A 25,743-nucleotide genomic window follows, 5' to 3' on the forward strand; every position below is an offset into this window, starting at 1 on the left:
GCATTAGACTATAAAGTTGCAAACGTGAGAATCATACTTTATTCATCTTTTATCTCTCACATCACCTGGAAAATGACTAATTTGTTAATTAAATAAAGGAATTTGTAAACAAACAAACAAAATACGTATCTTTGAGCAGACCTGAATAGTCTGAATGCAAAACCATGTAAGTGCCAATTCAAGTGAAAAAGTTAAAAGGATTTTCATAATTCGAACAAATCTACAATATAGGAATTGAATAATGTATTTACATGCACATAAAGACTTAAAAAATGGCCTCAGCTCTTTAAAGGATTATAAACTAAGTAGGGACATATTTTGTGTCAAAATTATTAAAGGTAAGTGATATCAAACCTCAGAGAAGAGGGAGTGTACTGGTGTACATGTGTTAGGGGAGGCCCCAAAGAGAAAGTGGGACATGAGTTAAACCTGAAGAGATATGTAAGAGAAGGGGAAACAGGTATTATCAAGTACTATGAATCCTCTTACAAAATAATTGTCTTGGCCACCCCATTTTTTCTCATTCCTTCACAATGAAGCAAAATTAGCTTTCTTTACCAACTTCCCGAAGACTTGCCATTTCCAAGCCTTCTTTAAAATTTAGGTGCCCTTTTCCTTTCCCCAATACTTCCTGTCTTAATCCAGTATCTGCACCACACTTTTCTTTTTTTTTTACTTATTTACGATTTAATCTCTTAGATGTGCTTCTTAAGAGCAATGTATTACAAGTATATACTTCTCTTTTCTAAGGAACCTAATAAAACTGAACTCACTTCAGTAAATACAGACTCAATGATTTAACGCAGAGTAAAGGCTTGGAGGAGTGAAGTGTTTTACTTATATAATGGTTAAGAAAGAAACTGAATAGAGAACTTAGGTTGAAAACATTAAATAAGCAGAGATAGCAACAGCCTCAAATGTCCATGCGAAGAATGCACATAGTGTGATTCAGCAGAGAGAGTCACTGAAGGTTTTTGAGAACGGGACCGTTGTGATTAAATCAGCATTCAAAAAAGATTTCTCTATAAAAGTTATTTCTGGAAAATTAACCTGCATTTAGAAAAGAAAGAATTACGGAATCAAGTTAATGAAACCAGGAACAGTTATTACAGATCATGTGTAAAAAGGTAACGGGAATAGAAACTAAGGAAAGGCCACTGGACACATACTGAAGGAAAAACGGAAAGAGCCCAATAAATAATGATTTGTAGAGAATTAAAGAAAGACACTAACAAAAGGAGACAGTAAGTATTCTAGACCTGAATATGATTGCTCAATTCATTAAAAATCTCTAATGAAGTCCCAGGAAAACTTGTTTAATAACTTTCAAAACATTTTAAATGCTTTGTCTTTAAATGGCTTATTAATCCTGCAAAGAAACCTCACTTACCAAAGCAGGATACCATTCATTCTTCTCAGATGTAGATGCCACACTTACAACTTTTCCTAGCAGCTCATCGTTGAGACGCCTCTTATCTTCCTCTTCCTCTTCACTGCTTTCTTCTTCCTTTTCATCTTCCGTACTGAAAGCCAAAATAAGTTCGTCATGATTCTCTCCTAAACCATGACTGATACAGACAGGGTGGCGTGGATTCCACATGCACAATTCAGCCTCTAATCTGAATTTTCCTGGAGTAGCAGCCTCTGCGTTGTGAGTGGCACTGAAGAGACACATGCTTTCCCAGCTCCACAGAAACAGTCCTGAGTGGACCACCTTCATCAGATCACCAAATAATTGGACTCTGGCTCGCATGCCAACCACAGACTGCAGCATCAAGGACTTACAATACATTAAGAGACTGCCCTTGTCCTTTATACGGTAGAAGCCAGATAGCCTAACTTCAATTTTCTAACAGGTTATGAAAAGATTTTCTTTAAACACATGAGGGTTTACAGAGGTAACTTATCTGGATAAGAAGGTTACACTTCACTGACATATATATATATATATATATATATATATATATGTATCTTCATTTTAAGTCTATATATTTTTTAATAAAAAATGATTGTTTTACATTTAACTGCTTGAGGAGTACACAACTAAACAATTTCACCAATTCCGGGAGATCTCCTACAGTAGATATTTTCAAAGGTCTACTATAGTGTGTAGGGTTATTAATGTTTCTTAATTAGCTCAAGCTTGTATAGTTGATCTTTTTATGGTTTTATTCCTCTATGTCTTTCCATAGACTTCTCAGCTGGCAAACTTCACATTGCCCTTTTACTGCTTGTGTCTGCTATGTGTGTAAAAATCTTTCCTGTCGTCCTTTTAAATTTTTCTTTATCTTTTTTTTTTTGACATGGGCAGGCTCCAGGAACTGAACCTGGGTCTCTGGCATGGCAGGCAAGAACTCTGTCACTGAGCCACTGCTGCCCGCCCATGTTGTTCTTTTTGACTCCTCCAATTGTTTCTTTTAATCTGTTGCATGCTAAAAAAGTGCAACTGAACTTCTTAAAATGTATGCAAACTACATGTATAAGTGAGTTTTTTCTCAGTCTACTAAATTTATTGTAACATTTGTTCCCCTTATTATTTATTTATTTATTAGTCCATATGTTTTACTCATTTGTCCATAAGGTAGGTGAAAGAAGCATCAGACACAAGGTTTTCACAATCACACAGTCACATAGCAAAAGCTACATCATTACATAATCATCTTCAAGAAACATGGCTACTGGAACACAGCTCTACATTTTCAGGCAGTTCCCTCCAGCCTCGCTGTTACACCTTAACTAAAAAGGTAATATCTATTTAATATGTAAGAATAACCTCCAAGATAATGTCTCGACTGTTCGGAATCTCTCAGCCATTGACACTTTATTTTGTCTCATTTCTCTCTTCCTCCTTTCAGTTGAGGTTTACTCAATCCCTTGATGCTGAGTCCCAGCGCATTCTAGGATTTCTGCCCCACATTGCCAAGAAAGTCATACCCCTGGGAGTCATGTCCCATGCTGATAGGGGGAGGGTACTGAGTTTGTTTGTCGTGTTGGCTGAGAGAGAGAGACCACATCTGAGCAACAAAAGAGGTTCTCCTGGGGGTGATTCTTAGGCCTAATTTTAAGTAGGCTTGACCTATCCTTTGTAGGGTTAAGTCTCATATGAACAAACCCCAAGATTGGGGGCTCAGCCTACTGCCTTGGTTGTCCCCACTGCTTTTGAGAACATCAAGAATTCTCCACTTGGGGAAGTAGAATTTTTCCCCCTTTCTCACCATTCCCCTAAGGGAACTTTGCAAATACGTTTTTATTCACTGTTCAAATCCTTCTGGGATTTATCGAGGAATTACTCTTGACAAACCTACAAAATCTCATGCCCTACGCGAGGTTCCATGTACTTATGGTGTTCAATTAAGTTGTCCACATAAGTTACATGAGAAAATGCACTACTCAAAATATAAATTTTGTACCAAATAAATATTTTTTCCTTTATTCTCACACGCAAGTTTTTTTTTTTTTTGTTTTTTGTGCGGGGGGGTGCATGGTCCGGGAATTGAACCCAGGTCTCCCGCATAGAAGGCAGGCATTCTAACCACGCAACTACCCGTGGTTAAATTTTAAAATATTATCATCTATTTTCAAAACCCTGCATTATTGACACTCCTTTGTTATTCCTCAAGAAAAACATTTTTAATTTGTACATTTTGTAACTATCATTATACACTCTAGGCCTTCCTAGATTATACCATCTCAGTCCTTATTGTCTATCTCCTTCCCTCCTGATTTCATTTGTGCCCCCAGCCCTCCTCCCTCTATCACTCTCACATTCAGCTTCATTCAGTGCTCTAACATTACTGCATTACAGTTAGGTAGTACTGTGCTATCTATTTCTGAATTTTTGCAATCAGTCTTGCTGCACAATATGTATCCCTTCAGTTCCAATTACCCAGTATCTGCCTTATTTCTATCTTCTGATAACCTCTGTTCTTAACTGAAATTATCTAAGTTCATTCATTAATGTTAGTTCATATCAATGAGACCATAAAGTATTCTTTTGTTTCTGGCTAATCTCACTCAGCATAATGTCCTTAGGGTCCATCCATATTGTTACATACTTCATAACTTTATTGCCTTATAGCTGCATAATATTCCATCGTATGTATATACCACAGCTTGTTTAGTCACTCGTCTGTTGATGGACATTTGGGCTGTTTCTATCTCTTGGCAATTGTAAATAATGCTGCTATAAACACTGGTGTCCAAATATCCATCTGTGTCTTTGCCCTCACATCCTCTGAGTAGATACCTACCAATGGCAGGGTCATACGGCTATTCTATACTTAGCTTCCTGAGGAACCGCCAAACTGCCTTTCACAGCAGTTGTATCTGACATTCCCACCAACAGTGGATAAGTGTGCCTCTTTCTCCACATCCTCTCCAGCACCTGTCATTTTCTGTTTTATTAATAATGGCCTTTTTGGTGGGTATGAGATGAAATCTCTTTGTGGTTTTGATTTACATTTCCCTAATAGCCAGGGAAGTTGAGCATTTTTTTCATGGGCCTTTTGGGCCATTTGTATTTCTCTTCTGTGAAGTGTCTGTTCAAGTCTTTTGCCCATTTTGTAAACGGGTTGTCTATCTTTTTGTTGTTGAATTGGGCAATCTATTATATATTGTAGATACTAACTTGACCTTTATCTAATACATTGTTTCCAAATATTGTCTCCCACTGTGTAGGCTGTATTTTCACTTTCTTGACGAAGTTCTTTGATGCACAAAACTGTTTAATTTTGAGGAGTTTCCATTTCTTTCTTTCTTTAGTGCTCATGCTTTGGGTGTAAGGTCTAGGAAATCAGTTCCTATTATAGGATTTATAAGATATTTCCCTAACATTTTATTCTAACAGTTTTATGATCTTAGATCTAATGTTTAGGTCTTTGATGCATTTTGAGTTAATTTTTGTATAGGGTGTGAAATATGGGTCCTTGTGGTAGTTAGATTCAGTTGCCAATTTGGTCAGGTGAAGGCACCTAGTCATGTTGCTGTGGACATGAACCAATGGTATGTGAACCTCATCTGTTGCTCATTATATCTGCAGTAAGCTAGAAGGTGTGCCTGCTGCAATGAATGATGTTTGACTTAACTGGCTGGTGCTTAAATGAAGGAGCGCAATGTGGCACAGCAAAAGCAGCTCAGCATTCCTCATCTCAGCACTCGCAGCTCAGCCCAGGCCTCTGGAGATGCAGAAAGAAATCACCTCGGGGAAAGTTGTTGGATTCCAGAGGCCTGGAGAGAAGGCCAGCAGAGATCACCCTGTGCCTTCCCACATAAGAAAGACCTCAGTTGAAAGTTAGCTGCCTTTCCTCTGAAGAACTAACGAAATAAATCCCCTTTTATTAAAAGCCAATCCGTCTGTGGTGTGTTGCATTCCGGCAGCTAGCAAACTAGAACAATTCTCATCCATTCTTTTGCATGTGGATATCCAGTTCTCTACACACCATTTATTGAAGAAACTGCTCAGTCCCAGGTGAGTTGGCTTGACTGCCTTATCAAAGATCAATTGTCCACAGATGAAAGGGTCTATATCTGAACACTCTATTTGATTCCACTGGTCAATATATCTATCTTTAGGCCAGTATCATGCTGTTTTGACCACTGTAGCTTCATAATATGCCTTCAAGTCAGGTAGTGTGAGATTTACGACTTCATTTTTACTTCTCAGGATACTTTTAGCTATTCAGGGCACCTTGCCCTTCCAGATTAACTTGGTTATTGGTTTTTCTATTTCTGGAAAGTAAGCTTTTGGAATTTTCATTGGTATTGCATTGAATCTGTAAATCTATTTAGGCAGAATCGACATCTTAACTATATTTAGTCTTCCAATCCATGAACATGGTATGCCCTTCCATTTCTTTAGGTCTTCTGTGATTTCTTTTTAACAATTTCTTGTAGTTTTCTCAGTATAGGTCTTTTGTCTCTTTGGTTAAATTTATTCCTAAATATTTTATTCTTTTGGGTGCAATTGCAAATGGAATTCTTTTCTTGATTTCCCCCTCAGATTGTTCATTACTAGTGTATAGAAACACTACAGATTTTTGAGTGTTGAACTTGCAACCTGCCACTTTGCTGTACACATTTATTAGCTCTAGTAGTTTTGCTGTGGATTTTTCGGGGTTTTCGACATATAGTATCATACCATCTGCAAACAGTGTTTGCGTCTTCCTTTCTAATTTTGATGCCTTGTATTTTTTTCTTGTCTAATCGCTCTTGCTAGAACTTCCAACACAATGTTCAATAACAGTGGTGATAGTGGACATCCTTGTCTTGTTCCTGACCTTAGGGAGAAAGTTTTCAGTTTTCTCCTGTTGAGGATGATGTTAGCTGTGGGTTTTTCATAAATTTCCTTTATCATTTTGAGTTCCCTTCTATTCCTATCCTTTGAAGTGTTTTCAAAAGGAAAGGATGTTGAATTTTGCCAAATACCTTTTCTGCATCAATCGAGATGATCATGTGGTTTTTCTCCTTTGATTTGTTGAAATGGTATATTACATTAATTGATTTTCTTATGTTGAACCATCCTTGTATACCTGGGATGAATCCTACTTGGTCATGTTGTATAATTCTTTTAACGTGCTACTGGATTCTATTTGCTAGAATTTTGTTGAAGATTTTTACATCTATATTCATTAGAGAAATTGGTCTATAGTTTTCTTTTTTTGTAATATCTTTGTCTGGCTTTGGTATAAGGGTGATGTTGGCTTCATAGAAAGAGTTAGGTAACTTTCCTTCCTCTTCAGTTTTTTTGAAGAGTTTGAGCAGGAATGGTACTAATTCTTTCTGAAATGTTTGGTAGAATTCACACGTGAAGCCATCTGGTTCTGGACTTCTTTTTCGGGAGCTTCTAAATAACTGATTCAATTTCTTTACTTGTGATTGGTTTGTTGAGGTCGTCTATTTCTTCTTGAGTCAATGGTGGCTGTTCATGCCTTTCTATAAAATTGTCCATTTCATCTACATCGTTAAGTTTATTAGCATAAAGTTGTTTATAGTATCCTCTCATTACTTCTTTATTTCTGCAGGGTTAGTGGTTATATCTCCTCCTCCATTTCGGATTTTATTTATTTGTATCCTCTCTCTTCTTCTTTTTGTCAATCTTGCTAAGGGCCCATCAAAAACCTTACTAATTTTCTCATAGAACCAACTTCTGGTTTTGCTGATTTTCTTAACTGTTTTCATGCTCTCAGTTTCATTTATTTCTGCTCTAATCTTCATTATTTCTTTCCTTTTGCTTGGTTTGGGGTTAGTTTGCTGTTCTTTCTCTAGTTCTTCCAAGTGGACAGTTAATTCCTCAATTTTTGCCCATTCTTCTTTTTTGATATAGGCATTTAGGGCAATAAATTTCCCTCTTAGCACTGCCTTTGCTGCATCCCATAAATTTCGATATGTTGTGTTTTCATTTGCCTCAAAATATTTTCTGATCTCTCTTGTAATTTCTTCCTTGACCCATTGGTTGTTTAAGAGTGTGTTATTGAGCCTCCATATATTAGTGAAATTTCTGGTACTCTGCCTATTATTGATTTCCAACTTCATTCCTTTATGATCTGAGAAAGTGCTTTGTATGATTTCAATATTCTTAAATTTATTGAGACTTGCTCTGTGACCCAGCATATGGTCTGTCCTTGAGAATGACCCATGAGCACTTGAGAAAAAGATGTATCCTGCTGTTGTGGGGTGTAATGTTCATAAATGTCTGCGAAGTCTAGTTCGTTTATTGTATGATTCAAATTCTCTGTTTCTTTATTGATCCTCTGTCTAAATATTCTGTCCATTGATGAGAGTGGGGATTGAAGTCTCCAACTACAAAGATAGATGTATCTATTTCTCTTTTCAGTGTTTGCCTCATGTATTTTTTAACATTCTGGCTCGGTGCATAAATATTTATAATTGTTATGTGTTCTTGTTGAATTGTTCCTTTTATTAATCATAGAGTCCTTCTTTCTCTCTTTTAACTGTTTTACATTTGAAGTCTAATTTGTTGGATATTAGTGTGCCAGTTTGAATCTGTGGTGGACCCCAGAAAAGCCATGCCCTTTAAACCTCATTTAATATTGTTGGATAGGATCATTTTGATTGCTTCCATAGAGATGTGATCCACCCAATTATGGGTGGTAACTTTTGATTAAATGATTTCCATAGAGGTGTGTCTCCACCCATTGAAGGTGGAGTTGCTTACTGGAATCCTTTAAAAGAGGAAATATTTTGGAGGGAGTCCGTTTTTTGTAGAGCCACGAAAAAAGCCAGCAGATGCTGCCATGTTTGCCATGTGCCCTTCCAGCTGAGAGAGAGACATTGAATGTCATCGGTCTTCTTGAACCAAGGTATTTTTCCCTGGGTGCCTTAAATTGGACATTTGTATAGACTTCTTTTAATTGGGACATTTTCTCAGCCTTAGAACTGTAAACTTGTAACTTATTAAATTCCCCTCTTTAAAAGCCATCCATCCATTCCATTTCTGGTATATTGCATTCTGACAGCTGGCAAACTAGAACCATTAGTATAGCTACTCCTGCTCTTCTGATTGTTGTTTGCATGAAATATCTTCTGAACTTTTCACTTTCAACCAGTGTTTATCCTTGGGTCTAAAATGTGTCTCCTGTAGACAGCATATACATAGGGCCTGTTTTTTTTTTAATCCATTCTGCCAGTCTATGTCCTTTGATTGGGGAGTTTAATCCATTAACATTTAGTGTTATTTCTGTACGGGCAGTATTTTCGTATACCATTTTGTCTTTAGATTTTATATGTCATATCTAACTTTTCTTCTTTTTATCTTTTCTGATAGTTACACTCTTCTCCACACCTCTCTCTCCTGTTATTTCGTATCTATCTCTAATGCTCCCTTTAGTTTCCGGCAGAGATAGTGTCTTGGTCACAAATTCTCTCAGTGATTTTTTTGCCTGAAAATGTTTTAACTTCTCTTTTTTTTTTGAATCCCATTGGTTTTTAAAAAAATTTTTAGTACTAAACCAATCAACGTACAATACCAACATTCTTAGTGTATGATCATCCCATACTTGCTGTGCAATCAACGGCTCACTATATCATCACACAGTTGTATATTCATCACCATGACCATTTCTCAGAACATTTACATCACTCCGGAAAAAGAAATAAAAAGAAAAAACTCGAATATACCATGCCCCTTACCCCTCCCTCTCAGTGGCACTGGTATTTCCCTCTACCCAATTTATTTTAACATTTGTACCCCCTATTATTTATTTATGTATTTATGTATTTATTTATTTTTGATACATAACCACATACAAACACATTCTTATCATATGATCATTCCGTTCTTGTTATATAATCAATAACTCACGTAGTTGTACATTCATCATCATGATCATTTCTTAGAACATCTGCATCAATTCAGAAAAAGCAATAAAAAACCCGCAAAGAATTCATACATACCATACCACTTACCCTTCCCCTTCACCAATTACCAGCATTTCAATCTACTAAATTTATTTTCACATTTGTTCTCCCTATTATTTATATATTTTTAATCCATATGTTTTACTTGTCCATCAATAAGGTAGAGAAAAGGAGCATCAAACACAAGGCTCTCACAATTACACAGTCACACTGAGATAGCCATATCATCATACAATCATCTTCAAGAAACATGGCCACTGGAGCACAGCTCCACATTTTTAGACAGTTCCCTCCAGCCTCTCCATTTCACTTTAACTAAACAGTTAAACATCAGTTAACTAAACAGGTGATATCTGTTAATGCACAAGAATAGCCTCCAGGATAACCTCTCGACTCTTTTTGGAATCTCTCAGCCATTGACACTTTATTTTGTCTCATTGCGCTCTTCTCCCTTTTGGTCGAGAAGATTTTCTCAATACCTTGGTGCTGAGTTCCAGCTCATTCTAGGATTTCTGTCCCACATTGCCAGGAAGGTCCACACCCCTGGAAGTCATGTCCCATGTACAGAGAGGGAAGGCACTGAGTCTGTTTGCTGTGTCGGCCAAGAGAAAGAGGCCACATCTGAGGAACAGAAGAAGTTCTGCTGGGGGTGACTCTTAGGCCTACTTTTAAGTAGGCTTAGCCTATTCTTTGGGGGAGTAAATTTCAGAAGAACAAACCCCAAGATTAGCGGCTCGGTCTATGGCTTTGGCTGTCCCCAAGGCCTGTGAGAATATCAAGAGTTCTCCACTTGGGGAAGCTGAATTTCCCCCTTTCTCATCATTCCCCCTAGGCGACTCTGCAAATACTTCCCTATTCACTGTTCAAATCACCCTGGGATTTATCTGGGCATCACTCTGGAAAAACCTACAAAATCTCATGCCCTACACAAGTTTCCAAGTACTATGGTGTTCGAGAAAGCTGTCCACATAAGTTATATTAGCAAATGCACTAATCAAAATATAAATTTTGTACCAAATAAAATTTGCTTGTCTCAGACATACGTTAAAGTTTTAAAATATTAATTACCATCTATTTCAACACCCTGCATTATTGACATTCCTTTTTTCTTCCTTATACAGAAACATTTTAAAATTTGCACATTTAGTCACTATCATTATACACTCTAGGCATTCCTAGATTATGCCATCTCAGTCTTTACTGTTTATCTTTCCTCCTGATTTCATTTGGCCCCCAGGCTCCTCCCTCTATCATTCTCACATTCAGCTTCATTCAGTGTTCTATTTCCCTCATTTTTGAAGGACAATTTTGCTGGATATAGAATTCTTGGTTGGCAGTTTTTCTCTTTTAGTAACTTAAATATATCATCCCACTGTCTTCTTGCCTCCATGGTTTCTGCTGAGAAACCTATGCATAGTCTTACTGGGCTTCCCTTGTATGTGATGGATTGTTTTTCTTTTGCTGCTTTCAAGTTCCTCTCTTTTTCTGTTTGACATCTGACATTCTGATAAGTAAGCATCTTGGAGGATGTCTATTTGGATCTATTCTCTTTGGAGTATGCTGCTCTTCTTGGATCTGTAATTTTAAGTCTTTCCGAAGGGTTAGGAAATTTTCAGTGATAATTTCCTCCATTAGTTTTTCTCCTCCTTTTCCCTTCTCTTCTCCTTTTAGGATACCTACAACATGTATATTCATGCGCTTCATGTTGTCATTTAATTCCCTGAGTCCCTGCTCCTATTTTTCCATTCTTTTCTCCATATTTTCTTTTGCTTGTTGGATTTCAGATGTTCTGTCCTCCAGTTCACTAATTCTATCTTCTGCTTCTTGAAATCTGACATCGTAGGTTTCCATTGCTTTTTTCATCTCTCTCTGTATAAGTGAGTTTTCAGTAAACGTTTGTGGGGTTAGCTTGTGAACGCAATACTTGGGAGCCAAAGGTTTATTAAATAAATAGCATGTAGTGAGTATTTATGGCAAACTGATAAATGTACACACATTTCCTAATTCTCACAAAAACTGAATTTTATCATTTCCATTTTCCTCAACTCTAAACTGGAATTAATAATATCTTACCTATTTTTGTGACGATCAGAGATATTACACGTAAATGACCTATCTTGCAAATGATTGCGATTTCCATTTAGGATCCTTTCATTTAGGGTTTCATTTAGGTCCACTTCAAATGACTGGCTTGCACCAAGTGTTTTAATCAACAATGTTCTGCCATAAAAGTTAGGAATTATTAATTTGGCTTTCGCCTTTTAAAATCTTCGTTATTTTAAAAACACGAATGTTTTTAAAATAACATACACCCCTTCACAACAGTGAGTACATCTAATACCTGGATCTTGGTTTCTAAATATTATTTCCTACTAAAAGGAACTCATGTCCCTTGAAGACATGGCCAGTTCCACGGTTGGGTCTGGAAAAACTTAAGATGAATCTAGAACACCTCGTTGTGCCAGAAAGTAAGAAAATGCTCAAAAACTGGAAGGCACACATCAAAAAGGCATCAGGAGCTAGTATGAAGAGGTTCCCACTGGGTAGATCTGGTACAATTTGAGCATCAAAATGAATACAGCAAATAATAAATTATAACCCAATGAATCCATGAATATATTCTGATAAAAAGGAAAAGATTTTCCTTCAAGTTGAAGAACCAACAAATGTAGAAGGAATGAAAAATTATAAAGCCATGAGAGTAATAATTGATTCAGGCAAGAATTATTAGTGGATGCTAAGACCACTGAGTGAAAATTTGGTGAGAAAACAGGATACTTAACCAGTCTCTAAGTATCCACATTGATTATCGATAAATTACAAAGAGAAGAATGACAATTACTTAAAAATTGAGAAATTTCGCAGCTCACTTTGAAGAGGTGATCAAAGTTGATGTCACCAGTTATGAGACAAACTAATAAAACGCAATTCTTTTTTTTTTTTTTTTTTTTTTTTTTTTTAAGGGAAGGAAAGACAGAGAAGGAAGGAAGGATGGAAGGAAGGAAGGGAGGAAGAAAGGGAAACATCTTTAAACATTTTCTTGTTTTTTATTATATTTTTGTTTGTTTGTTTGTTTTTTACATGGGCTGGGGCCGGGAATCGAACCGGGGTCCTCCGGCATGGCAGGCAAGCACTCTTGCCCGCTGAGCCACCGCGGCCCGCCCTAAAACGCAATTCTTGATGTGTGTGCACTGAGAAGGATACTACATCACATGGAGAGTATTACCGCCAAAATGTTCCTCATTATTAGATTCAGATTATACAAACCCATATGGAAGAACAGTCTACAAAATAACTGACTTGGCCTGCACTCTTCAAAAAAGTCCACGTCATGAACAGTTAAAAAAAAAAAAAAGTCAAGGGCAGGCCACAGTGGCTCAGCAGGCGGAGTTCTCACCTGCCATGTTGGAGACCCAGGTTCGACTCCCGATGCTGCCCAGGCAAAACAGAAATAAAAAAAGGCCAAGAAACCTTTCCAGACTGAAGGAGATTTAAGAACCACATAAACTAAATGCTATGTGTGATCTTGGGTTGGATTTTAGACTAAGGAAGGTATAAAGAATACTATTGGAAAAATTGACAGAATTTAAAATACTGACTTTATTATTAGATAACAGTATTTCATCAATGTTAAATAACCTGAATTTAGCAACCATGTTTTGGTTAGGTAAGAAAATTCTGTTCTTAGGTAGAGTATTTAGGGGTAAAGGGTCATAATGCTTACAACTACCTCTCAAATGCTTTGACAATAATTATTAATAAGAAATTTAAAATAATTGTAACATGTATATATAAATAAAGGACAGGTATAAAGTAAATCTGTCCAAAACTGTTAACAATTGGTGCACACAGGTGAAGAGTCCATGGGAATTCACAGAATTAGTCATGTAATTTTTAAGTGTGAAATGTTTTATAAAATCAGAAAAGTTAAAAATTAAATAAAGTACTCCCTTAAAATAAGAACACCACCATATCGATTTAGGAATTTGGCAAAGTAGCTTAAAACAAAAACAGTTTTTTTAAAAAAGGACTTGTGATGATTCTTGGCAAAGTAATGAGAATAATTAAGAATAAGTCTTCTCAGCGTAAAATCAGGGCGTAAGATCTCTGGAATGGTAAACCAAACAAAAACTTAGCCATCTTAGAGAAATCACTTGTTTAACTTTGTAAATTATGATTTTAACGTTACCCGTATATGAAAAAACTCACACAGGAAGAGAAGACCTCCTCCCTCTGTTCGCCTTCTTTGCGATTACTGGCGTTCCAAAATGCTCCGGGTTGGTTAACGGGAGTTGGTCAAGTGTCTGGGTCAAAAAACAGAAGAGTTAAATTACATTTACTGTATGCCAGGACTTGCCATTCACCCCGCACAGTTTATGCATGTTTCCCTACCTCACTCTCTGCAAAATGTCTCTCCCCTTTCAGGCAAAGTGAGGTGCGTCTCAGCGTTCTCTCATCGCCATCATCAAACACTACAATAAGAAAAAGATACCAGAGAATGTATGCACACTAAGTGAATAAAAATCTAACTACACAGAATGCTATTACTGCTATTATTCAGGGCAGTGTTTAAAGGAACCATTATTAGTCATTTTTCAAAATCTTTAAAAATTTACAAACTACATGTTTCACTCAAACTACCAAACAGTCTAAATGGCTGCCCCCAACAGACTGTCTGTCACTCCTCTCAATTTCAATTTCTATCACCACAAAACCGGTTTCCTAACCCATAAGCAACCTAGTCACAGTACAGAGACTAAATTACCTTCAACCATAGAAGAATGACCAAAAACCTAGTTTTTAAAAAAGAAGTGTTAGGATTTTTCCTCTATGTTTTCAGTAGAGTACCTCTAATTTCCAGAAACTCATGGTAATGCTGTTGGATTATTCTAATGCTTGTTTATTTGCAGAATAACCTACAGTACTTCTAGTACTGGCTGCCAAATTCTAAAGATACAAGACTCAACTTTTTTTCTTCTGCATTAAAAAGATGTAAGTACTTTAGAAACAAATGTTGAAAGAAGAAACTATCAGAAAAAAAATTAAAACTATAAAAAAGAAGTCATAATTGCACAGAAGCTTTCTCAAAAGTATTTTGCTTTTACTAGATTTTTAATTATATCACTTCATACTATGTTTAAATCTTTCAAGGAAATGCAGGTAAGGGATTTGACAATATGCCACCAATGTTCTGCATATAACTAGGTATATCATTTTTTTATTGCAGATTTTATTTTTTATTAGAGAAACTGTGGATTTACAGAACAATCATTCAGAAAATATATGACTTACATATACCACCCCACCCCCAACACCTTGCAATGGTGTGGAACATTTGTTACAATTGATTTGTAACAAATTGTACAATTGATTTGTAACATTTTATAATTGTACTTTTTTTTTTTAAGTAGTAGCACTTGGCATATATTAAGAGACTCTGTGTTCCAGGCACTGCGTGAAGAAATTTATGTGGATTACCTCATTTAAAACACCCAAAACACAGGCCTGTGAAATACATCCTATTAGTATTACTATTATTAAATTACAGAAGTTGTAGGTTTACAGAAAAAAATAGAGCATTCCCATACACCTCCCATGTTGACACTTTACATTGGTGTGGTACCTTTGTTTCAACTGGTGAAAGAATAATAAAATAGTACTATTAACTATAGCTGATAATTTACTGTAGGTGTATTTTTTCCCATATGCCACCCTATTAACCCTTGTACTTGTGTCATATACTTGTTCTAATTCATGAAAGAACATTCTTAATCTTGTACTATTAACCCCAGTCCATTTGTTCAAAACAGGGTTCACTGGTACGCAGTCCATGCTATATCCTCTAACTTTCTTTTTAGTAACATACATTACCTAAAACTTCCACCTACAGCCACAGCGACACAGATTATTCAGCACTGTTAATTACACTCACAATGATGAGCTACATCACTACCACCCAATGTGCACCTTTCGCAGTTAAAATAAACAGAAATTTGGTATGAATTAAGCATCAGGTCCCCGCTTTCTAACCCCAATCTATCCCCTAGTAACCTATATTCTGTCTGATAACTCAGTTTTCTTATTACAATTGGATTGTGTCAGTGGCATTATCCCAGAACACACGGGACTATGCTGAGGAGCAGTGGGGATAGTGGACACCCTTGTCCTGTTCCGGACCCTAGTCTCAGTCTCTCACTACTCAGTATGACGTCAGCTGGGAGCTGCTCACAAATGCCTTCTATTCTGCCAAGGAAGTCCCCCTCCATTCAGTTTTCTATTTGGGGTGATGCTGGCGTCACAGAATAAGTTAGGTAGTTCCCTTCTTTCCCATTTTTGGAATAGTCCTCAGCAGGACTGGTATGGATTCTTGGACTGCTTGTTAGAAGTCACCTGTGAATTTAATCTTGTCCTGGGCCTTTTCTTCATGGGAGGTTTTGGATGACTGAGTCAATCTCATTACTTGTAATAGATTTGTTTGAACATCTTTGATAAAATATTCCAACGCCTGAGTCTCCACTGAAGTTTTAATTTATTCCCTTTAAGAGCCATATCTCCCTTTTGCTTACTATGGATTTTAATTTTTTGATGATGTTTAGGCTAGGGTTTTGTCATTTACTAGACTTGTTATGGCTCTGCTTTGAATTCGGTCCAACTTATTCTAGATCATTAGAACCGTGCCTGTTTAACTATTCAACTTTTCTCAGCTCTTCTTCATCTGATTCTTGCCCTCCATATATAGTGAAATCTAAAAGATTGCACATTTTGTGCAATTGTTTCATTTCCAGGAGAAAACTTCTTTTCCTCTGTTCCTTCTCTGGAAACCCTGACCTCTTTTGTTTGTTTCTGCCCAAGATTTTCTCCTCAGCACTGATTATTTATTCAAATACTCTGCTCTCACCAAGTATCCTATTTTTCATATACTTTTCAACTCTGGATACCATCCTATCTTACAGCAGTTCAGTGTAACCCTCCCCCCCTTTTATTTCCTGTGAGGGACTTCTGCCTCCAATTGATACTTCATTAAGGTGACCAGCTACATCATTTTGATAATTTTTATAGATTTAATTTTGCAGAAGTTGTACTCTGGTTTTAGCGTCTAACATTTACAAACTTTATTAAAAGGAAAATTCTTTCAGAAGACTGAAATAATAGCCCAGGATTATGAAGAAGTAAAATATAAGAAGAAAGAAACCTTACTTCAAATACCTGAAATGCATATTCATTCAACAAATGTATGTCTTATGAAAATAAAATATATACAGAAAAGCACATATATACAGAGAAGATTATTACTGAGATTTAATCCCAATTTTTAAAAATCTAGATACTTTCCCATTCTGTGAGAACAGGTTAGTCTTTAATGTCTAATAATCCTATACTTTAATTTAATAATATCCTAGGACATTTTAATTGCTTGCCTAAATAACTACAATCCTGCATTTATTTATTTTAGCAAATATTTTGCTTTCAAACCATAAACGTATTTTTTATGCTAGAAACTTAATTATATAAAAGTTTCAACTTCTTTGATATTTATCTACTTCAATAAGTCCTTCCTCTTAAACTAAAGACATCTACTTTAAATTATCTTACATACTAGAGACAATATAGAGAAAATTAAAAACTCCTGAACCACACATTTAAAAAACCATAATGACTTCACAAAATCAGCTGTTCTAGCCACTGTCAGTGATCATGAAATTAATGAGTACTCAGAGGCACAATAACAGGAAAAAACACAAAAGCCAATAATAATTATATTACTGATTTGCACTTGATTAACAGTGCCCTAAATATTTACATCAAAATTACAATCATACAGCATTAGGAAAAATGAATAAAACTATTCTTTCAAAAATTTTAAATCACAAAATTATCACACACCAAACCTGAAATAATTTTTCACTTTGTATTAATAACTATAAGCATACTAAAGAATAATATATTAAAGTATCTAATTTTCCTTAATGCCTACAATAACAAAGATAGGACTGGACACATAAATATAATCACACACACACTTAGATGACAGTGTACAGAAGGAAAATGACAATATAAGACAAATACTATCAAATTTATATAATAAATTCTTTTAAGTAGTGTTTTATCATTAATCATCAGCAGCCAAAATCAAAGTGTTCTGAGAAATTTTAACATCTGGGTTTTTTTTTTTTTTAACTTTCTTGTATTGTATAGTATGTATAGTATAACATATTGCACAGTATACAAAGCAAAGAAATAAAAAAGCAATAGTTTTCAAAGGACTCCTCAAAAATGTAGTTACAGGACAGATCTCAGGTTCTGTCATGGGCTACCATACAATCCTCTCAAATTTTTCCTTCTGGCTGCTCCAGGATGTGGGAGGCTAGAGGGCTTAAATATTTTTTTTATCATCACAACCACCCTTTTTTTCCTTCTCTGTTTGTGGACAATAACAAATATACAAAAAACCTATAAATTTCAAAGCACAGCACCACAATTACTTGTAGAACATATTTCAGAGTTTGAGATGGGTTACAATTCCACAATTTTAGATTTCTACTTCTAGCTGCTCTAAAATACTGGAGACTAAAAAAGGTATCAATTTAATGATTCAGCATTCATATTCATTTGTTAAATCCTATCTTCTCTGTATAATTCCACCATCACCTTTGATCTTTCCATCCCTCTCTTTAGGGGTGTTTGGGCTATGGCAATTCTAAATTTCTCATATTGGAAGGGTCTGTCACAAATATGGGGTAGGGAGATGGAATGATCAGATGTTCTCGAGAGGCTGGGCTTGGTGTCAGGACTTATCTGGACCAAGGACCCATCTGGAGGTTGTAGGTTGCTGGAAAGTTACTCTAGTGCATGGAAACCCTTGTGGAATCTCGTTTATTGTCCTAGATGTTCTTTATGACTGGCTGGAATGGCCCTGGTTAGGGGCTGGCAGGTAATGACAGGTGGCAAGGTCTACCTGAAGCTTGCATAAGAGCAACCTCCAGAGTAGCCTCTCCACCCTATCTGAACTCTCTCTGCTACTGACACTTTATTATTTACACTTCTTTTTCCCCTTTTGGTCAGGATGGAATTATTGATCCCATGGTGCCAGGTCTGGACTCAGCCCTGGGAGTCATCTCCCATGTAGCCAGGAAGACTTTCACCCCTGGATGTCATATCCCATTAAGCAGGAAGGGCAATGATTTCATTTGCAGAGTTTGGCTCAGAGAGACTGAGGCCACATCTGAGCAACAACAGAGGCCCTCTGGAGGTAACTCTTACGCATGCCTATAGGTAGTCTAAGATTCTCCTCTACCTACATAAGCTTCAAAACAATAAGCCACCTGATTGAGGGCATGGCCTATTGATTTGGCTGTCCGTAAAGTTTGACATAGTATCCCTACTATGTAGGGATTCCCTGATAGTAAGGTTGAATAGTTCCATATTTTTCACCCTTTCCTCAGGGGACTTTGCCAATATTTTTTTTTATTATTATTTTAATTTTTTTTTAAATACCAAAAAACACCAAATAAACGCAAACATTCTTAACTTTTGATCATTCTGTTCTACATATATACTCAGTAATTCACAATATCATCACATAGTTGCACATTCATCACCATGATCATTTCTTGGAATATTTGCATCTATTCTGAAAAAAAGATAAAAGAAAACAGAAAAAAATTCATACGTACCATACCCTTTACCCCTCCCTTTCACTGATCACTAGCACTTCAGTATAAATTTATTTTAAAATTTGTTCCCCCTATGATTTATTTTTATTCCATATGTTTTACTCATCTGTTGATAAGGTAGATAAAAGGAGCATCAGGCACAAGGTTCTCACAATCACACAGTCACACTGTGAAAGCTATATCATTATACAATCATCTTCAAGAAACATGGCTACTGGAACACAGCTCTACATTTTCAGGCAGTTCCTTCCAGCCTCTCCATTACATCTTGACTAACAAGGTGGTATCTATTTAATGCATAAGAATAACCTCCAGGATAATCTCTCAACTCTGCTTGGAATTTCTCAGCCCTTGACACTTTATTTTGTCTCATTTCACTCTTCCCCATTTTGGCCGAGAAGTTTTCTCAATCCCTTGATGCTGAGTCCCAGCTCATTCTAGGATTTCTGTCCCACGTTGCCAAGAAGGTCCACACCCCTGGGAGTCATGTCCCACGTAGACAGGGGAGAAAGTGGTGAGATTGCTTGTTGTGTTGGCTGGAGAGAGATGTGCCAATATTCTTGATTATCTGCTTAATATAGTATCCAGGCATTACAATAATCTATAAAGGCTTAAAGGACCTCTTTCTTATTCTGTGCTCCCGGTGTTTCAATTGTTTAATAGGCTATACAAATAGGCTGAATTAGATTATACACTACAGAAAATTTCAGTTCCAGACCAAATAAACCTTCCCTCCATTGGTCTCAAAGGGTATGTGTGGTTCTAAAATACACACACTGTCTTCCTTACTCCTATCTTCTGAATTACGTTAACCCCAACCTGTTTGGTTTTGTTTTTATCTCTAAATATCAGGTTATATATATATAACAGCCTCTCAAAACCCAGAAATAATAATCACCACTCTGGACTTAATGGGTCTGCTCTAAAAGTTTACAATCTAGGCCCCTGTTTTCTTATAAACTTTTCTAAAGGTGACCATACCATTCTTGTTCTTTCGTTTCTGGCTTATTTTATCTCACCAAATGTCCCACATATTCATTCACATCATTGCATGGCTCACGACTTTGCTCCTTTTTGTAGCAGCACAACCTTCATTCATAAGTATACACCATCATTCACCAATCTACTTCTCCATCAATGCATCCTTCAGCCACCTGCATTCATCAGACATCATGCAGAGGGCCCAAAGTCCACAGTCCATCAACATTCTCTGCTGTTGCTGTGGTAGTGGTGATGGTTTCCTTCTGAACATAACTCATAGTGTGCAATAGCAGTTTTTGCCCTGTACCCTGGACTTAAACACTCTTTATACGAGAATAACATCTTGAGGTAATTCTTGGGAGAGTTCATATTTCTAGTGTTAATCAGTGGGACAGTAGGTCTATAGAACCCCCTTCAATCTTGTTCACCTTCCATATGGTAATATTACTTACAGATCCACTAGAGAACCACCTTCACTCCTATCTATTCCCTCACATTGGAGTTCAGCCTCACTAGCAACTATTCACCCATCTCTAGCTTCTATGTATCTCTAAGTCCCCTATCTTCTGTATTATAAGCCTCTGATTATATCTTTATGCTGGGTCATAAAAGTGTACTCATATGTACCTATCCTTTTGTGCCTAGCTAACTTCACTCAGCATTATGTCCTCAAGGCTCATCCACCTTGTCATGTGCTTCAGGACGTCATTTTGTTTTACTATGGCAGAATATTTCATCATATTAAATACCTCATTTTGTTGATCTACTCATCTGTTGGTGGGCATTTGCTTTGTTTCCATCTTTTGGCGACTGTGAATAATGCTGCTATGAATATCAGTGTGCAAATGTCTGTTTGTCTCTTTGCTTTCAGCTCTTCTGGGTATATACCAAGTAGTGCTATCGCTGGGTCACAGGGTAGCTCAATATTTAGTTTCCTAAGGAACCACCAAACAGTCTTCCATAGTGGCTGCATCATTATACATTCCCACCAGCAATGCATAAGTGTCCCAGTTTCTCCACATCCTCTCCAACATTTATAGTTTCCTGTTTGTTTAATAGCAGCTATTCTTATAGGCATGATGTGGTATCTCACTGCAGTCTTGATCTGCATTTCTCTTATATCCAATGAAAACGAGCATCTCTTCATGTGCTTTTGAGCCATCTGTATTTGCTCTTCAGAAAAATGTCTGTTCATATCTTAAACCCATTTTATAATAGGGTTGTTAGTTCTTTTGTTGTTAAGTTATATGATTTCTCTCTATGTACAGGAAGTCAAACCTTCATCTGATATGTGTTTTCCAAACATTTTCTCCCATTAAGTTGGCTGCCTCTTCACCTTTTTGACAAAGTCTTTTGAAGTGCAGAAGCATTTGATTTTGAGGAGTTCCCATTTATATATTTTTTTCTTTTGTTGCTTGTGCTTTGAGTGCAAAGTTTAGGAAGGTACCTCCTATTACTAGGTCTTGAAGACGTTTCCCTACTTTTTCTCCTATCTTTATGGTGCTAGTTCTTGTTTGATTCACTTTGAGTTAATTTTTGTGTAGGGTGTAAGACAGGGGTCCTCCTTCATTCTTTTGGCTATTGAAATCCAGTTCTTCCATGCCCAATTACTGAAAAGACTATTGCATCCCAGTTCAAAGGATTCAGGGACCTTGTCAAAAATCAGTTGACGACAGATTTGGTGGTTTATTTCTGCACTCTCGATTCAATTCCATCGGTCAGTGCTTCTATCTTTGTGCCAGTACCATGCTGTTTTGACCACTGCGGCTTTATAATAGGTTTTAAAGTCAGGGAGTATTAACCCTCCCACCTTGTTCATGTTTTTTAGCTATTCAGGGTCTCTTTTCCTTCCAGATGAATTTGGTAGTTAGCTTTTACAAATCTTTTAAGTATGTTGTTGGAATTTTGATAGGTACTATGTTGAATCTATAGATCAATATGGGGAGAACTGACATCTTAACTATATTTAGACTTCCTATCCATGAGCAGAGAATGTCTTTCCATCTATTTAGATATTATTCGATTTCTTTTAGCAATGTTCTATAGTTTTCTGCATACAAGTCCTTTACATCCCTATTTAGGTTCATTCCTAAGTACTGGATTCTTTTAGTTGCTATTTTGAATGGAATTTTTTTCTTAACTAATTCTTCTGCTCACTCATTGCTTGTTTATAGAAATGTTATTGATATTTGTGCATAGATTTTATATCCTGCTACCTTGCTGAATTTGTTTAGTAGCTCAAGTAACTTTGCTGTAGATTTTTTCAGGATCTTCCAAGTATAGTATCATCATATCTGCAGATAACGAGAGTTTTACTTCTTCCTTTCCAATATGAATGCCTTTTATTTCTTTGTCCTTCCTGACTACACTAGCTAGAACTTCTAGCACAATGTTGAATAATACTGGGGACAGTGGGCAACCTTGTCTTGTACCTGATCTTAGAGGGAAAGCTTTCAGTCTCTCTCCATTGAGTACTATGCTGTCTACTGGTTTTTCATATATTTCCTTTATCATGCTGAGGTAGTTACCACTGATTCCTATCTTTTGGAATGTTTTTATCAGAAAAGGATGCTGAATTTTGTTGAATGCCTTTTCAGCATCAATTAAGATGATCATGTGATTTTTCCATTTCGATTTGTTAATGTGCTGTATTACATTAATTGATTTTCTTGTGTTCAACCATCCTTGCATTCCTGGTATAAACCCCACTTGGTCATGGTGCATGATTCTTTTAATGTGCTGTTGAATATGGTTTGCTAATATTTTATTGAGAATTTTTGCATCTATGTTCATTAGGGAGACTGATCTGTAGTTTTCCTTTCTTTTAGCATTTTTTCCCAGTTTTGGTATTAAAATACTAGCTTCATAAAATCAGTTGAGTTGTTTTTTCCTCAATGCTTTGGAAAAGCTTGAGCAGGATTGGTGTTAGTTCTTTATGGATTACAGGATGAAATTTCCCTGTGAAGTCATTTGGCCCCAGGCTTTCCTTTGTAGGAAGATTTTTGATGACTGATTGAATCTCTTTACTTGTGATTGGCTTGCTGAGACCTTCTTTTTCTTCCTGAGCCAGTAAGCTTGTTTCTGTGTCTCCAGGATTTGTCCATTTCATCTAATTTGTCTAGTCTGCTGGTGTATAGTTGTTCATAGTATTCTCTTATAATTTCTTTTATTTCTTCAGGGTCTGTGGTAATGCACCCCTTCTCATTTCTGATTTTGTTTATTTGCATCTCTCTCTTTTTTTCTTTGTCAGTCTTGCTAATGACCCATCAATTTTATTGATTTTCTCAAGAAACAACTTTTGGTTTTTTTGATTCCTTCTATTGTTCTTTTGTTCTCCCATTCATTTATCTCTGCTTTAATCTTTGTTGTTTCACTTATCCTATTTGCTTTGGGGTTAGTTTGCTGTTCTTTCTCAAGTTCCTCCAGGTGTGCTATTAAGTCCTCGATTTTTGCTCCTTCCTGTTTTTCAGTATAGGTATATAGGGCAATAAATTTCCCTCTCAGCAGAGCCTTTGCCACATCCCCACAAATTCTGATATGTTGTATTCTCATTTTCATTCATCTCCAGATAGCTAGTGATTCCTCTAGCAATTTCTTCCTTGACCTACTGGTTGTTTAAGAGTGCGTTATTTAATCTACAAATATTTGTGAATGTTCTCACTCTTTGGTGGTCACTGATATCTTGTTTCATCTCACTGTGGTCAGAGAAGGTGCTTTGAATAATCTCAATATTTTTCAATTTATAAAGACCTGTTTTATGCCCCAGCATATGATTTATCCTGGAGAATGTTCCATGAGCACTAGAGAAGAATGTATACCCTTGTGCTCTAGGGTGCAATGATCTATATATATATCTGTTAGGTCTAATTCATTTATCAAGTTATTTAAAGTCTCTATTTCCTTGCTGATCATCTGTCTGGCTGTTCTATCTATAGAGGAGAGTTGTATATTGAAGTCTCCTACTATTATTTTTTAAATATCTATCAATCCCTTCAGTTTTGCCAATGTCTGTCTCATGTACTTTGGTGCTCCTTGATTGGGAATATAAACATTTATGATTGTTATATCTTCTTGGTGAACTGACACTCTAATTAATATACAGTATCCTTCTTTGTTTCTTATGATGTCTTTACATTTAAAGTCTATTTTGTCCAATATTAGTATAGCTACTCCTGCTTTCTTCTGGTTACAACTTGCGTGGAAAATCTTTTTCTATCCTTTTACTTTCAATCTATTTGTACCTTCTAAGATGAGGGTAAGCAGCATATAGCTGGATTATGTTTCTTAATCCATTCTGCCAATCTGTATCTTTTAATTGGTTAAGTTTAGTCAGTTAACATTCAAAGTTATTTCTTGATTCTATCATCTTATCTTTTTTATTTTGTCAGATCTATATATTCTTTTCCCTCTTTCTCGTTATATTCTTTACCCTTAATGGTACTCTTCAATTCTCTGTCCTCATCCAGACCTTCCTCTGCAGTCTTTTTTTTTTTTTCCCAGCCAGCCGTACTCCTTTTAGTATTTCTTGCAGGGCCAGTTTCTTGTTGACAAATTCTTTCATGACTTCTTTGCCTGTGGAAACTTTAATCTCTGCTTCAATTTTGAATGACATTTTGGCTGGGTACAGAATTCTTGGTTAGGAAGTTTTTCTTTTTCAGGATCTTGCATATATCATACCACTGCCTTCTCACCTCCAGGGTGCTAGCTGAGTAGACTGAACTCAGTCTTATTTGATTTCCCTTGTATGTAGTAGATTGTTTTTCTTTTGCCACTTTCAGGATTTTCTGCTTCTCTTCAACATTTGACAGACTGATTAGTATGTGTCTTTGGGAAGGCCTATTTGGATTTATTCTGTTTGGAGTTCACTGGGCTTCTCTGACTTGTATATTTATGTCCTTTATGAGGGTTGGGAAGTTTTCCTCCATTATATTCTCAACTACTCTTACTAGCCATTTACTCCTCTCTTCTCCTTTTGGGACACCAGTGATTCTTATATTTCTGTGCTTTGTTTTGTCAATCATTTCCCTGAGTTTCAATTCAATTTTTTCATTTTTTTTTTTGCTATTTGCTGTTTTGAATCTTCGAAGTCAATTATCTTGTCCTCTATATCACTTATTCTTTCTTCTGTCTCTTCAAATCTGGTGTTGTATGCCTCTAGTATGGTTTTATTTGGTCAACAGGATCCTTAATCTTGTGATATCTGCTATTTGTCTATTTATTCTTTCAAATTCCTCTGCATGCTCTTCTATTGTCTTCTTGAGCTCTTTTATGTTATTTGCTAACCCACTTATTTTATTAAGTAGAGCTGTATGAACATCTTTGATTAGTTATTCCAATGTCTGTGTCTACTCTCGTGCTTTAATTTGGTCATTAGGCAGTGCAGTATCTGCCTGCTTTGTGATATGCTTAGTGATCTTCTGCTCTCTTCATTGCATGTAAATATCGTGATTGATTTACTTTGGGAGTTGATTTCGTTCAGCAGTCTAAGGCCTTGTCTTTGCGAGATGGTTGTACAGCAGGGAGCAGGGCACAGGATGAAGCACTCAGTACAGTGATTGGTTTCAGGGCAGGTGTGGGTGCAGGTTGGGGATTGTGCTGGTTTGAAATGATGTATGTACCTTAGAAAAGCCATGTTTTAATCCTAATCCCATTTTGTTAAGGCAGAGTTTTTTCTAATCCCTACTTAGTATTGCATGGTTGAATCTGTAATTAG

The 25,743-nt window shown here is 36.4% G+C and overlaps 1 protein-coding gene across 2 annotated transcripts in view; it reads right to left on the reverse strand.

The window, feature by feature from the left end:
• ARID4A (AT-rich interaction domain 4A) overlaps positions 1 to 25,743 on the reverse strand; it is a 120,978-nt gene that overhangs the window by 75,120 nt on the left and 20,115 nt on the right. For both annotated transcript variants that reach the window (XM_077122524.1, XM_077122523.1), the window contains exons 6-8: positions 13,768 to 13,847; positions 13,585 to 13,679; positions 1,391 to 1,523 (exon numbers count right to left, since the gene is read on the reverse strand). In XM_077122524.1, coding sequence (XP_076978639.1) covers positions 1,391 to 1,523; positions 13,585 to 13,679; positions 13,768 to 13,847 — 308 coding nt within the window. The remainder of the gene's footprint in view (positions 1 to 1,390; positions 1,524 to 13,584; positions 13,680 to 13,767; positions 13,848 to 25,743) is intronic.

Source organism: Tamandua tetradactyla, chromosome 12 (assembly GCF_023851605.1).
Source record: "Tamandua tetradactyla isolate mTamTet1 chromosome 12, mTamTet1.pri, whole genome shotgun sequence".
In the NCBI taxonomy this organism is placed as follows: domain Eukaryota; kingdom Metazoa; phylum Chordata; class Mammalia; order Pilosa; family Myrmecophagidae; genus Tamandua; species Tamandua tetradactyla.